Source organism: Apium graveolens, chromosome 5, assembly GCF_009905375.1.
Source record: "Apium graveolens cultivar Ventura chromosome 5, ASM990537v1, whole genome shotgun sequence".
Lineage (NCBI taxonomy): Eukaryota > Viridiplantae > Streptophyta > Magnoliopsida > Apiales > Apiaceae > Apium > Apium graveolens.
Window position 1 is genome coordinate 209,033,646 of NC_133651.1, and position 16,106 is coordinate 209,049,751.

Genomic DNA, 16,106 nt, shown 5'->3' on the forward strand with positions numbered 1-16,106 from the left:
TTTTATGAGCCGTAAACAAACTTGTAATATCCCATATCAGAATCTTCTTGAAAGTAACATATGCATTTTCATTCGAAATTTCTCATGGTCGACTTAAAAAATCAGATATTTTGAAAATATTACACATCGAAAAAACAAGAATATACTGTACCAACCCAAGGCAGCCAAGTCGGACCCATTGCAAATTAGATTTATCCACGTTGGCCATTATGTGTACAATGACCCCCATTTTTATTTTTAATATAAAGTCTCAATTTTTATTTGCCATTTTCTTGGATTTGAACTTTAAAGACTTTGACATTCATTCATGTAAGCTGTATCACCTGTCTTTTTCTCAACTCTTCAGGTTGTTTCTTGGACACCCTTTAAGCTTTTTTTACTTGTTTGTCTTATATTTAGCACATACATTGAGATTTATTTTGGTGCTGATGAATGGTTTAATGTTGTTTATTGCTACTTTTAAGTTGAATCTTGATGCCCCTTTTTCACAATTTGAATATTGGTTGTGTAAGTTTTGGTATATTATTGTTTAGATGAATTTGCAGTCAACTTCTAGCAGCTGTGATTTTTCACAGAGAATTTGTGTGGCTTCATTAAAATGCCCATGTCAAAAAAGACTTACATTTTCTCAATTACATGGATTTTCTAGTAGGATGAAATTGTATATGACCCATAAGAGAAAAAGATGTGTTCTTGGGGCTTGCATGATTTCTTCTGATGGTGGAAAGGGTAGTTTAGATTTTGGGAATTCAGCTTCTAGGGGTGCTAAAAGTTTTGTGGAAAATAGATTGTCAAATGAATTGGATGAGAGAAGTTTGTCTCGAGATTCCGTTTCGATGAGTACTTCTAATTCAGCTACTAAGGTTGCTAAGAGTTTTGTTGCTAATAGATTGTCAAATGAATTGGATGAGAGAAATTTGTCTGGAGATTCTGTTTCAATGAGTACTTCTAATTTTATTAGCTTTGAAGAGGATCCCATTGTAGATAAACTTAGGACACAATTAGGAGTCCTGCATCCTATCCCGTCGCCTCCGATTAATAAGAACGTTGTTGGGTTGTTTGTGTTCTTTTTCTTTGTTGGGGTTGTTTTTGATAAGTTTTGGGCATCGTGGAAGAGGAACATATTAAGGGATGATGGTAAGGCTGATAATAGGCCACAGGTTCCCACAAGCTTCTCTTCATTTCTTGAAAAGGATTTGCAGAGGAAAGAGTCGGTGGAATGGGTTAACATGGTTTTGGAGAAGTTGTGGAAGGTTTATAAACCGGGGCTTGAGAGTTGGCTCACTGGATTGCTTCAGCCAGTCATTGATGATTTAGAAAAACCTGATTATGTGGAGAGGGTTGAAATAAAGCAGTTATCTTTAGGGGATGAGCCAATATCCGTTAGGAATGTTGAACGAAGAACTTCCAGGCGTCTCAATGATCTGCAGTAAGTATTTTGTTTAGGTTATAATGACGTCATTTGAGAAGCTTTTTTAATCTTCTTTTCTTCTTTTATATCTACTGTTAACATACTAACAAGAGCTAAAAAGTATACAATACAAACAACATTAAACGTTTTTACAGTGTGGGAAGAAAAGAAAGACATTCCTAATGATAATGAGAGATGACTAGTAATTTCTTCCTCGCATACTAGCAATATCATCTTACTTCTCTGTTATGAGCTATAAGGAGTGAATGAGAAAGACACATTTGAACTATTATTTTAAATGAAAGAACCATATTTGTGACGACAATAGCAGCATTTATAAGAATGAAAAATACAAAGGATAAAAGATCTGATGAGATGTACAAATCTCTGGCCCATATGAAGTGATTTCCCTGTATCTTGTACTTTTTATATTTTTGTCACACTAGTACAGTCTCCCAAGACATTCTTGTTAAAGCATATTGCCGGTTATAAAGCTTTGTACTTTATATTATTCCCTAGTCCAAAATCTTTTTTCTTTGATATAGTATTACAAAACTGATTTTGGCATTGTAATGTCCAAAATTGTTGGCTTAAAACGCCAACTGCATGCTTTTTGCTTCTTGTATGATTCTTAACAGAGTTTAAGTCTTTGCGGAGAGCTTTATAGCACCATATATGGCATGCTGTTTTTTATGTACTTTATTTTTTCTCTTTTCTTCTACAACTGGATCTCCTAAGCAGCAATTATATCTTACCATAATTATCTTACAATTGTTTCTCTTGATTAATTAAGGTATCAAATAGGCATACGTTACACTGGCGGTGCCCGCATGTTGCTGATGCTGACTGTCAAATTTGGTATAGTTCCCATTGTTTTGCCAGTGGGTATTCGAGATTTTGATATCGATGGGGAACTTTGGGTCAAACTCAAGTTAATTCCATCAGAGCCTTGGGTGGGAGCTGTTCAATGGGCCTTCGTATCACTTCCAAAGATAAAGTTTGTGTTGTCCCCATTTCGTTTGTTTAATTTAATGGGTACGTCATTGCTTTATATCTATCAGAATTTTATTTTCCTTGTATCAACTGACCAGTTTCCAACAAGCATTAGTACCCAAATTTTATTTCATTTTTGTTAAATCCGACCTTTTAGATATCGACTTATATTAAGTTTAAACCAACTTGACAGCATTGTCACCTTTTTAAGCATGCTTTAGGCACTCTATAATTAGTAGAAAATAACCATGGTTCACCAGGTATTAGAGGGATGAGACAGGATTGAAATTTGGGGCTAAGTAAAAGGGAGTGAAAGCTGAAGAGATGCTTTGCACATGTTCACTTTTGTACTCTCTCTATATAGCTCGTGAGAGCCTTCGTTGGTGAGGATAACACACATTGTACAATTTATCTTGATTAAGCCTGCTCCTCATTACTCATGATTCTAAACTTAATTTCCTACTGAATTTGTATTAAATATCCAAAAACTTATATCCAGATTCATGGAATATATGTAGTCTGCAAGGTCAATGGTATGGTTGAAAGTTCTGCGTTCTACCGACTATTGTAACTAAGAGTCATAATCTTGGTTTATGGTTTTAGGTCCGGTAATGTGTGTGTGTGTGTGTGTACCCTTTAAGGAAGTTTATGCAGTGCTTTGGTCCCCAGTACTTCTGTTGGAGAAGATTGTATACGAAGCACAAAGTCACTATTTAGTAAATAGTTATAGCTCTAATGTTTACTAATATTGGTTACTACTGAATACTGATATACAGAACTGCTTGCATTGGGTGCAATGTTGTTTTTTTTAGGATTATTAGATGCATTAACACTATTTTTATAATAATTTTTGATGTAGTATTGTAATACCTATATTATTTTTTCATGATATATCAGAATCTTGTTAACTTTTACTGATACTTTTTTTTCATGCCTGTTTTTCTTACTTCAGCAATTCCAGTTCTCTCAATGTAAGTAAAATCATCTTTCTTTACCTCTTGAAGAAATATTTCTCTGATCTTGTTGGCACATCTAATATCCATATTAGTCAATCTCAGTGTAAAACAAATACTTCTATGTAATGTAAAAGTTAATAGACCTACTAATTTTCTTTTTTAATAAAATTTAGAAAATGCATCTTGCAAAAAAAAAAAATATTAAAAAACGAAATGAAGGGGTTTGTCTGTGCAAATGACGTTTATAAACATCGTAGGAGTACAAAAAGCTCTTCCTCAAGCTGTCGCATAGTTTGTCAAACAAAATGTAGGGAGTTGCATGATTTTTTTTTCTTTTTAAAAATTATTTCATAGTTGCTTGTGGTTTGTGGTTTGTATAAGGCTCACATGTGATCTTCCTCTCTTCTCTCATCTCTCATGTGGTCATGTACTTGTGAATCCAAAAACAGGCATGGAAAAGTGGCTCTTTATCTTTAATCGATTTCTGCTTGATAATATAAATCAGTCGGTGTTTTAAAGAAAATGAAAATTTGTTTTGAACTGTTAAATTACTTACCTAATTACAGTCTTAACAGAAAAGATCGGACACTAGCAGTTCTTTTCACCAATTTTACTACGTGCATATTAATAATAGGCTATCAGTATAAGCTTTTATGTAAGTATGTCTCTTCAACTGTTTACGATGTACTTCCTCATTTAGATAAATATGACTAGTTTCTTTTTTAGTAATTTGAAATGTGTTAATTACTTTATGGTATTACTAATTCTGATTCCTGTGATGTTTTTCTTGTAATTACTTTATCAAATCGAATTGACCGACACATACAGGTTTCTGACTAAGCTTCTAACTGAGGATTTGCCACGTCTTTTTGTTCGTCCAAAGAAGATTGTTTTAGATTTATTAGAGGGAAAAGCTGTTGGTCCTGTTCCAACTGATTTTAAGTCTGGGGAAATGCAAGACGGCACCAAAGATTTCGTAGGAGAACTCTCCGTGACCCTTGTAGATGCTAGAAAGCTCTCTTATGTTTTTCTCGGTACCATTTGTTTCCCCTATCTATCTTTTCAACTTTCAGAAACTATACAATTTCCTGTTATTTCCTGTTTATTCATCTTCAAAAAGCCAAAATATAATCAAGTTATCTGACATCAAAGGACACTTCAGAAGAAACTTATGTCCTTCATTATTGATATATTAATTGGTATTATTTCTCTATCAGGAAAGACTGATCCATATGTTACTCTGAGATTGGGAGATCAAGCTATGCATAGTAAAAAGAACAGTCAAACAACTGTTACTGGTCCTCCTGGCGAGCCAATCTGGAATCAGGTGAAATTTCTATTAATGTAGATTGTAGCCATAATGCATATTTTAGTACCAGTATTCAGTTTCAGCTTGCATAACTGAACCCATACGTTTTCGCAGGACTTTTCAATGTTGGTTGCCAACGCTAAAAAACAAAAATTGTATATACAAGTGATAGACTCCCTTGGCTTCACAGATTTGACCATTGGTACAGGAGAGGTAAACGTTTACTCTCCCTAATATGAAGCATATTGGCACTCTAAATCAGCTGATTAATGATGTGACAACTTAATTGAAAGATAAATTTTGACCTTAGAAGTTTGTTTCAACAGCCTGCCAGTGGTAATTATTAAAATCAATGAAGTGAGAATTTAATTAGCTAAAATATATTAAGATCTGTATGTCACTCGTGGACTAAGCATGGAGCTGTAACAGTCTAGTCAAACTGGTTTGGCGTGGAGTTTGCTTTTTGAAGGGGGGGACTGTAAATGCTACCAAAGATAGAATTTTTTACTATTGCTGCTTGCTATAATCTATAATGCAACAAGCATGAAGGAACTTGCAGTTCCTTTATAAAAATAATGTTGGATATAGCGATAGCAATATTAATGACACTAAAATTAGACTCACAGCATTCTAACTCTCGTTTCAACTCATAATCTCAGATACATCTTCATAAATACTTTTTCAGGTTGATTTGACATCTCTTGAAGATACAGTTCCAACAGATAGGATTGTGGCATTGCAAGGAGGGTGGGGATTGTTTAGGAATGTATCAGCTGGAGAAATTTTGCTTCGATTGACATATAAAGCATATGTCGAGGATGAAGAAGATGAAATGATTGGGGAAAGATCGACAGATACTGATGTATCAGATGATGAATTTTCTGAATCTGATGAATCTATTGCTAATTATGTGCAGCCAAAAAAGAATTTGCCGGGTGGAACAGAATCATTCATGGATGTGTTGGCAGCATTAATTGTAAGTGAAGAATTTCAAGGGATTGTAGCATCTGACTCGGTAAACACAAACCCTTCAGACAATGTCACGAGCACTATATCAGCACTAGGATCGAATGGTCCTGACGTTGAATCAGTATCATCAAATTCTAGAAGCGACCCTGAAGGTTTTAGAGGTAGCATACTTTGTGCTAGAAACTTTTCGTAAATGAGACGAGAATGTTTGTACTTAGAAAAACATATTAGAAGTCCCTTTCCCTAGTTTACTTGTCTTTGATAAGAAGTTTTCATGTGTAGGCTCTGCTTTATTTTGGCTTTCCGTGATAACAAGTATCGTGGTGCTTATTGCTTTGAGTATGGATGGTTCTAGCTTATTCAATCCTTGATTGTTGCACAGCTTGTGAAGAATTAGATTTATGCTCAAACAAGTAAGTCCAGAAAAACCTCTGTTCATTTCTGATTGAGAATTACTGCATACTTATAATAGTGTCTTTACTGTTATCGTGCATGAACAGTATTCTTAATTCATATTTTTTAACTGCATTTGCTTGCTGAAAATTAATTTTGTTCTTTTTCCTCTTCAAGGTACCCTCTGTTGATTACATAAAACTTTTAAGCGTAGATGCCAATTGCTAGAAATGAATTAGTTTCGGATAAAAGCCTACTTTCTAATAGGTCATCTATTTTGCAGTCCTGTATTTCTTATTGAGAAAATTAGTGAAGATCATCTACTTGTATCTCCCAAGTGATTTTATGTTTTGCTCACAGCTTTTAAGGTTTGGTTCTAAGATTAACTTCATTAGAGCCAGCGGCGCGTTTTACTTTATCAGACACTCTTCCTATTCATAAATATCAGAGAGACAGAAGTTATTGTTGTTCAAAAATCAGAGTAGAATATTTTTCCGAATTCCTGGATTTTAGTGAAACAATTTATAATTATGACCTCTGAACTTGCCTCAAATCTTCGTTCTTTTTCCACATGGAACAATTTAAACTACAATAAAGGTAAATCACCTTTACACTTTATCTTATGGGCATAAATGTGATTACATTGTCATTCCAATTTATGATTCTATTAATTCACCCTCATTTATTATCCTTGGTTAACAACCTTGTATTGTAATGCCAAGTGGATGATGTTTCTTGGCAGGTTCGACACTATTCTTAACATGGTGAGAGGACGGGAGCATCATATAGATACATTTTCTTTTTCAAAAATATTTACAGAGCATTCACTACACAGTAATTGAGGAAAACGAACCCAAAGTGATTCAAAAAGGAGTTTTTTACCCATGAAGCAACACAAGCAAAATTTGAATCATCAAATCAAAATGTTCAAGTCAAATCATCATTGTTGAATCGCCATTGTTGAAGCTTAAATTTGATCAGAATGTTGATGTTCATACTGAGATCAAAAGTTTAGTGTTGAATCATCATATCTGTAAGTATTGCTTCGCATTCTTCCGCATCGTAATCTCTCATTACTCGTGTCAATTAGTAGAATTGATTCAATAGATCTGCAATTCATCAATAGATCTGCTTTCTACAAATAGTTCATATCTGTTATGACTACATCTGCATCATACTCATCTGCCACTCTAGGCTCAACATCTATGAACACAACAATAGACTGTAATCATCCATACTATTTGCATCCTTCTGATAGTCCGGGAATGCAAATAACTACTGTGATATAGAATGAAAGCAATTACAACCAGTGGAATAGATCAATGGAAATTGCTTTATCATCAAAGTTGAAATTAGGTTTTGTGGATGGTTCATATCAGAAACCTGCTGCAAATTCTGGTCTAATGGTGTACTGGTTAAGGTGTAACAATATGGTGACCTCTTGGTTACTCAATTCTGTGAGTCCTGAAATTAGAAACAGTATTGTCTACTTACATTCTGCTAGAGAAATCTGGTTAGATTTAGCAGTCAGATATGCACAAAGTAATGGACCAAAGTTGTTCAATCTGAGGAAGGAGATAGCTCATTTGAGTCAAGGATCTCTCTCAATGTCTGCTTATTTTACTAAATTCAGGACTGTACATGATGAACTAGAGTGTTTAGTCAAGAAACCTAGATGTATGTGTCAAAAATGCACATGTACTGTGAATACCAAGTTGGATGCAATGGATTTGAACATTCAGATTACTCAGTTCTTAATGGGTTTGAATGACACCTTTACAAATGTTAGAGGTCAGATCCTCATGATGAATCCATTACCAACTTTAAGTCAAGCTTATGCTATCTTATTACAAGAAGAAAATCAGAGAGAAATTCAGCATTCTGCTCTCTCAAATGATAATCTTGCCATGGCAGTAAAGAGCAATTACTCAGGAAAGAATCAACAGCCTAAATTTAATAGTCATAAGAAGGTTGATTCTACTGTCATTTGTGATTTTTGCCATATAAGTGGACATTTAAAGGATAAGTGTTACTGTATTCATGATTATCCGAGTTGGCATAAGTTGTTTGGGAAACCTAAACCAAAACCCAAATTTATCACTGCTAGGAATTCAGTTGTAGCTAATGTGCAGACACATGGAAACTCAGAGGATACTTCTGTCATGGTAGGAAAAGAGAGTGTTAGTGCTGGGTTACATAACTCTGGTATGTCTCTAACTGATTCACAGTGTCAGCAAATTATTCAGATGTTACAAAGAAATATGACTACAACTGTTGGATCACCTGGTACTTCACATCTGGTTGATCATGAGCAATCAATTGGAACTATACTCATTCTGCCAATACTGTTAAAATTTTGGAGAATAAAAGTCCTTCAGTAAGTCATGTGTACAATGTCCAGACCTGGTGATCTTCTGCATTGAGCTGTTGCTCCTTGACCTGTACTAGCAGCTGCATTTTCTTCAGTGACATGCTTAACAAAGTGTTTTATTCTTTATGTTTTTTGCGCATGTATTTATCAGTTGTCAGGCATAGTATTATACAGAGGGACTCCATTCTTTATTACTTTAGAGTTCTCAGGCATAGTTTTATACAAAGAGACTCCAACTTTTATTGACAATTTACTTTTAAATATACCTTATTTTGTTTAAATGTGAGAAAATAGAGTAAGAAAAGATAAGATAATAACGTCCCTACTGTATTTCGTTATCTGTCACAATACCCTAATTTAATTGTGGTATGTAAGCTTGGATGCCAAAGAACAACAAATTAGACTACCAACATGAGATGGTTGCTCTCTTGAGAAGATACCGTCTTTGACTATCTTGAGACGGAGGCAGATTGAAACTCCAGAGTTTAGGTATGTTCACCCAGACCACTTGCCAGAAACCGCTAGTAGCAGACTCGTCATTTCAGTTTCTTTCTTCCTAACAAGCACTGAGTTCTTTTTCGACTCACTTTTTATTATGTATAGAACACATCATATTTTAAATTTAGACAATATTTCGTTATGGAACACGGAATATTTTATATTCAGACTCTAGCTACAGACACGTAACTGCTGGACTTTATTTGGCTTCAGAAATTTGTATAGTGGCATCAAATATTCAGGGCTTATATTTTGTCTCTACAAAGATTAAAACCATAAAACCCCCAGAAGGATATGCACACTGGGACTAGACTTGAAAATTTGGTACACGAATATGAAAAAACACGAATATAATTAGTGTCGGGTTTGGGTTTTCAATATAAGTACACGACACAGAACGAAAGTACACGGAATAAATAAATAATTAATTTTTTAAAAATATATAATATTCATATATATATACTAAATACCAAATATGAATTTTACCTATTATAAATAACATATATATAATTGTAAGTACTAAAATATATTTTATTGTTTCTTAAATACGTGAGAGAGTACTTCACCATTTAATTATCTATTGCGTTTTTTAACAATTATTATTTTTTAACAATTAATATTTTTCGTATATAATCTGTGTACCTTAGTGTAATAAAACGGGTAGACACAAATATATTAGTTTTAGGTTAATATCACCAAATTGGTACACGAATGCAAATTTGGGCCGAGTTCGGATTTATAATTTGATACACGAAAGTACACGGAACGTTTATACACACAAACAACATTGCCACCTCTAAGTGGGACTACATTGCTGGGAATGCTGATGCATAGGGGTGAGCAGAAAACCGCATAAATCGCAAAAACCGCCCGCACCGCATCAATCCACACCGCAAAATGCGGTTTTTAATTTTCGTAGTGCGGTTGCGGTTTAAATTTTTAATAAACTGCGCGGTGCGGTGCGGGTTGTGGTTTTAAATTTCTGAAAGGCGGTTCAAACCGCACCGCACCGCAATATTTAATATATTATATATATATATTATACTTTTATTTCATGATTTCATTTATTAAGTCTGATTTCATTTAACATACTGGTAGTGCTTGCTTAGTGATCATCTTATTTCCGCAAGACCAATTGTTGCGTAGTGATCATTCTGTTTGTGTTTTTTCACAAACAATGAGACACAAGGTACGAAGCCAACTATTTAATAGTCATTTAATTGTCGAGCGAAGCTTCTATATTAAACTTTACAGATTGTAATTTCTAATTTGTATTATTGAAGAATATTGCCGACTTTGTTATATTATTCAGAAATTTTATTTAATTTAATTTTTGTATTTATTTAAAATTTTCGAACTTGTAAAGTATAAACCGCAGTGAACCACACCACATTTTCGTGGTGTGGTTTATGCGGTTTTTGAGGGTACGCGGTGCGGGTGCGGTTTGGAAATTCGGTTAGGTTTGCGGTTTGTGGAAAGAACCGCACCGTCCGCACCGCGCTCACCCCTAGTAATGTATATTGTTATATAATGTTCCGTTTGGCCGAAGAGGACGGAACAAAAAATAGAATATCAGATTTTTATTGGAACCGAAAGAATGCAGGAGATAATATCAAAGAATAATATAGTAATGAAATTTTTTGACCGGAGTCGAAAGAAAGCCAAAGAGGAGTAAATTTTCTTTGAAAGTTTTCCAAGATTATCAAAATAGTAAGTAGAAAGGTTGATATTCAGATTAGTGAATTTGTATTTAGGTTTAAATCATTATGAATGTGATGATGCTAATAGATACAAACAACAACAGGTGTTACCGTTATAAAGTTTGCACAAAGTAATACAAATTTCATTGTAGTGTTGTTTTTCACCTAAACTAAACATATGTATATTTGTAGTAGAGCATATGCAGCGGACATGAAAATAAATGAATTTATGGGCGGGATCTATGTTATAGTCCAAAAATAACATGAACCGGCTTGTTTTTCACTCCATGAATAATCAAAGAAATTTTGATTTATGGACCACTCCCTTGATTATTAAGGGAACTGTCCATGTCCATCAATAGCTGAATCCCACAGGTGCAATCACTTTTTTCTACTTTTCTGCTCTTTTATTTGCTTTGCGACGGTCATGTAACAGCATAAAATCAAGCTAGTAGATATAGTGCAAGCGGAACCAATTTGGTAAATGAGGTAAAAAAAGTACATTTTATTTTAATATGATATATTAATTGTGTGATAACTTAATATGCATAATTTATCGTTTTATTTAGATAACTCAAGCGCAAGGATATTATTTTAAGGAGATGAATAAGACATTTGACAAATGGGAATGTTATGAAGCAGTTGCAACACATCCTCAATTTGTAAACGTTCCCGCAAGTTCTCCTCCATTTCAACGAAACTTTCCAACACAAACTGAATCACCAAGTAATTTGAATAGTGATGATTGCGTTGATGAAGAAGCTTTCAGGACTCCGGTATCTAATCGAGATTCAGAAAGTCCGTCTAGTTCGGTTAGGCCAACGGGAGTAAAGGCGTCCAAATATGCAAAAAAGAAAGGAAAACAAGGTATGTCCAAAAAAGAAGAGATGTTTATAGCTATTTTCAATAGTATGCGATGCAACCAAAAACAACTATTAGAGGCCAACATCAAAAGAGATGAGGAAACCCTTCAAATGTCGAAGGAGATCTTAGAACTTGAGAAACGAAAGGAAGTAAGACATGCAAGACTTGATGCATTAGAGGAACGAAAAGAAGTAAGATTGGCAAAACACGAGGCTATTGAAAAATTAATAGAGCAAACAAAGATCATGACAATGGATACTAGCCAAATGACACCTAATACGAAGAAATGGTTTAAAAGAAAGAAGGCTGAGATCATGAAACAAGCGGATGGGACTACTAGTGGTAGTGCTTATGTTCCTCGCTTTGACGATGATTTTTATGATTAGATTTATCTATGTTTTCTATTTTTCAATCATGTAATCTATTTTTAAATTTAACTATGTTCGATGCTTTTAAATTCAATAAAAGAAATTTATTTGAATTGTCGAGTAGTACATTTCGAGAGATAATAATTTGACATCTATAACTATTCATTCCCGTCCATTTCCCAGTTATGCTCTATCAAATCATTTTGGAGCATTGTATGAATATAAGCTGATTCCAAGTTCTCAATACGATCCTGATAACTCCGGTGAGCGGGGCGGCTCCTTCCGACGCCGTTCCTGGACCTTCTGAGTGTGTTTGAGGTGTAGCTGCTGTTGGGAAACTACAAAACAACACCGGAGGGGGGTTTTATCCCCGCGGCGCCTCCGGTGTAAGAATAAGAAGCTGGTTGGGAAAGATCAAGATAGAGGATTAAGGTTGTTATGTGTGTGTATAGGCTGAGTATATGAGTGTGTGTAATGAAAGTGTTTTTCTAACCCCCTAAACCCTTCATCTTTGGGGGTATATATAGCCCCAAGGTAGGGTTTAGGGGTTGGTACCTCTAGATTTGGGCCATTGGTTCTTGGAGGCGGAGGACGCCTGGCTCGTGTGGATTGCATACACGTGTCTAGGGAAGGACCACCTTCAGGGTGTCCTAACGGCATCTGACACGCGTCGTGTTTGTCTGATATGCTGGTTGTTGATAGCTGTCATCGTCACGTGCCCACGTACCCTTCCTTTACGGGTTGCGGAATGTGCATGTGCTTGCTGGGACCACCCTCAGGGTGATCTTGGTCCTGGGCTAGATCCAGATAGGCAGGTGATCCAGGTCATGGGCTGGACCCTGGTAGGCAGGTGATCCAGGTCATGGGCCGGACCCTGGTTAGAAGATGATCCAGGTCCTGGGTTGGATCCGGGTTGGGAGATGACCTAGATTGGCCCCGGGCCTGGTCTCTCCACTTGATTGTTCTAGGAGAGGGGGTCTTGGTCCATCGATTGAGCCTGATACCCCTTAGATCCAGGTTGGATCCTAGCCAAGTTGCTTATACCCTATCATTGGCCCCCCACTCCCTTGTGCAGATTTTCTGGATGAAGGAGTAGAGTATTGTCACATAGCTGTTGCTTTAGGAGAAAAATTTCTGCTCCCTTGTTGCCCCCCCAATCCGGATCTGGTGTAGGAGATGCCAATCAGGATTAAGGTAGAAGAATTTGGCTGCTTTAGAAAAATTTATGCTCCCGGTTGCCCCCAAATCCGGATCTGGTGTTGTTAGTCCCTAACAATGCAGCAAGAATTACAGAAAGGGGGGGGGTTGAATGTAATTCTAGTAAACTTTTTCTTGAACTATAAAATGTTCTAACTCAAACTATATATATAAGTGTTTTGATTTGCAAGGTGCGGAATCACAAGTTAAATAAATCAAAAACACAAAGTAATAAAAACACAGTTTTTTTTAAAACTTTCTGGTGGATTTGAAAGTATCTGATAAGTGGCATTTTATACCACTTAGAACGTCTTATAATAGCTTAAATTGGTGTCTGGAAATCAAGTATTTTGTGTATTTGATGCGTTTTTCAAGTGTTTGTGCATTTCAGGGTATTAGTTGCATTTCGGGGGAGAATTCATCAATAATAGGCCTTGGCATGTGTCTAGCATTACAAGTGGGAAGAGAGGAGCAGATTACAGCGAAGAAACGGAACAAACAGACCATTTTTCCAGAAGGGGTCTGAGCTGAGCGGCCGCGCAGGAAGCTGAGCGCCCGCTCAGCTATGCTGAGCGGCCGCGCAGGGTCGTAATTTCAGATTTAATATTTTAGACTTCTAATTCTGTTCGGCTTCCAACTTCTGAGTAATCTGGGTTTTTTGGGACTCCTATATAAGTAGATTTCAGAGACGTTTCACGTGTGTTGGATCGTTGTATTAATCAAGGAGCGAAGGAGATAAGGAAGAAGACCGTTTTAGCATATCGCAACGAAGAGGAAGCATATTTTCTTGTGATTCTTTATTTTGTTGTAACGTTGGATGCTAGTTTTCTTTGCTTTGAACCTATTTACTCTTGTGACATACTCTGGTTTAATATAATTAGTTTAGTTATTAATCTTTTGTGTTTATTTATCATGTTTTCATATGAACCCATGATGACGATGAGTGCTAACATGGGCTAATCGTGATCATGGGGTCGTAACGGATTTACTATGTATTTCTTTAGTTAGTTGTTTAATACCTTAGTGTGTGATGATTGTATGATATCTAGTATTGGTTGTGCGTATTCGTCTTATGTGTGTCGCGAACATATAAGATAGGGGGTTAATCTCTTGTGAAGCGAAGGTGGATCTCGAGATTTAGAATTTGCCATGTTAGCATAGGTTCATGTACGAGTCTGCATGATTAGTGGGTAATTCTAACTGTTTTATTCGCCCTGTGTAATCAAAAGGAATAACTTGTTCTTAAATCATTATGTTGTCAATTTCTGTAGACATATAGGGACTCTACATAATTGATGCCTATTCAACTTCTATCTTAATTTTGGATGTTTGGTAGAATGATATTAGTACAATGAAAGTTGGCTTTTATCAGTTTCGTGTTATTCGATTAATATAATCGTTGTTGCATGCTAAGGGTAATAACAATGACTACTGAATGAAGTAGTAATGAAGTTGTGATCTCATGAGTGTTTTAATTTGTTAATTCTAAGTGTTAATTAAGTTTTTAATTTTAGTAGTTAATTATAGTTCATAATTAGTTAATCAAATCTAAGTGTTATTGTCTTAACATTGAGAAGTAATCATACATTGGTGAGTGAGTTTAATTGAACATAATTAGTCCGAGTCTCTGTGGGAACGAACTAGAAAGTATTCTATATTACGTGCGAACGCGTATACTTGCGTGAATATTAGCGTGTGTTTTCGCCCTAACAAGTTTTTGGCGCCGCTGCCGGGGACTCGGCGTATTTGTTTAGTTTATGTACTTACCATCATTGGGCGTTAGGACTCAGTGATTAAGACGTGTTACTTATTGTTTCCGGTTGTGTTTCAGGTACTTTAGCGAGCGTTTATGCAAACTCGTTCTCGTACTCGCAAGAGGACTTTAGATACAGCTGAGGAGACCGACGAAGTTCTTGATATTCCGGAGAAGATAGACTTTGAAGATTCGGATTCAGGAAGTGAGCAGAAAGAGCCAGTAATCATGGGTGATTGTATTGTTCCGGCAGATCCAGCTCTTATGGACTTTTCTCGGCCTAAAATTGATGACATTCAGTCAAACATTCTTCATCCGGTTATCCAAGCTAACACCTTTGAAATCAAGCCGGGCACTATTCAGATGGTGCAGAACTCTGTTTCTTTCGGAGGAGCTGCGACTGAAGACCCCAACATGCACATAAGGAATTTTGTCGAGATCTGCAGTACTTTCAAATATAATGGTGTGACTGATGAGGCTATCAAGCAGAGGCTTTTCCCATTCTCACTGAGGGATAAAGCTAAGGACTGGTTACATTCTGAACCAGCCGGGTCCATCACTACTTGGCAAGATCTTGCGTAAAAGTTTCTGGTAAAGTTTTATCCAATGGCCAAGACTGCTGCTATAAGGAGTGCTCTTACTCAGTTTGCGCAGCAACCTACAGAATCTATGTGTGAAGCTTGGGAACGCTACAAGGAAAGGTTGAGAAAATGTCCACATCATGGAATGCCCGATTGGATGGTGATCACTGGTTTCTATAATGGTTTAGGGGCCCAATCTCGGCCCATGCTTGATGCAGCAGCTGGAGGCGCCTTGTGGGCCAAAAGCTATACTGAGGCTTATAATCTTATTGAGACTATGGCTGCAAATGAGCATCAAAACCCAACTCAAAGGATGATGCCTGGGAAGGTAGCAGGTATTCTGGAAGTCGATGCAGCCACCGCTATTGCAGCGCAGCTCCAAGCGTTGTCTATAAAGGTCGATTCTCTAGCTACCTATGGAGTCAATCAAATAGCTATGATTTGTGAGCTTTGTGCAGGTTCTCATGCTACGGATCAGTGTTCTCTTGTTAACGAATCTGTTCAGTATGTGAACAATTAACAGTGACAACAGCAGCTTGTGCCAGCTACTTATCATCCTAACAACAGAAATCATCCAAATTTTAGCTGGGGTAATAATCAGAATGCTATTCAGCCACCATATCAACAAGGTGTGAGTAAACAGTTCAATCCACCTGGATTCCAGTAACCATAGCAGTATGCTCAAAGGCAATCATATCCTCAACAGGGAGGTGCAGCTGCACCCACTAGTGCTGATTTTGAGG

The 16,106-nt window shown here is 36.3% G+C and overlaps 2 protein-coding genes and 1 non-coding gene across 4 annotated transcripts; 2 read left to right on the top strand and 1 right to left on the bottom strand.

Moving 5' to 3' along the window:
* The first annotated feature begins 185 nt into the window (after nt 1–185).
* Nucleotides 186–8,417, top strand: LOC141724760 (uncharacterized). Of its 2 annotated transcripts, none has more exons than XM_074527016.1 (10): nt 186–346; nt 650–1,429; nt 2,205–2,446; nt 3,357–3,375; nt 4,189–4,394; nt 4,578–4,687; nt 4,784–4,882; nt 5,355–5,799; nt 5,921–6,051; nt 6,774–8,417. In XM_074527016.1, exons 1-9 carry the CDS (start codon nt 210–212, stop codon nt 6,007–6,009), a joined length of 2,127 nt encoding a protein of 708 aa, XP_074383117.1. In that variant the 5' UTR covers nt 186–209; the 3' UTR covers nt 6,010–6,051; nt 6,774–8,417. The 2 variants fall into 2 exon arrangements, with proteins under 2 accessions (XP_074383117.1, XP_074383118.1); XM_074527017.1 differs by lacking the exon at nt 6,774–8,417 and adding an exon at nt 6,209–6,729.
* Nucleotides 7,354–8,412, top strand: LOC141660627 (uncharacterized). The gene has a single exon (XM_074467616.1). It carries the CDS (start codon nt 7,354–7,356, stop codon nt 8,410–8,412), a length of 1,059 nt encoding a protein of 352 aa, XP_074323717.1.
* Nucleotides 8,418–15,403: 6,986 nt separating the features above from the next.
* On the bottom strand, nt 15,404–15,510 carry LOC141662266 (small nucleolar RNA R71). The gene has a single exon (XR_012550389.1). It is a non-coding gene; the product is annotated as a small nucleolar RNA R71 (small nucleolar RNA).
* Nucleotides 15,511–16,106: the final 596 nt, after the last annotated feature.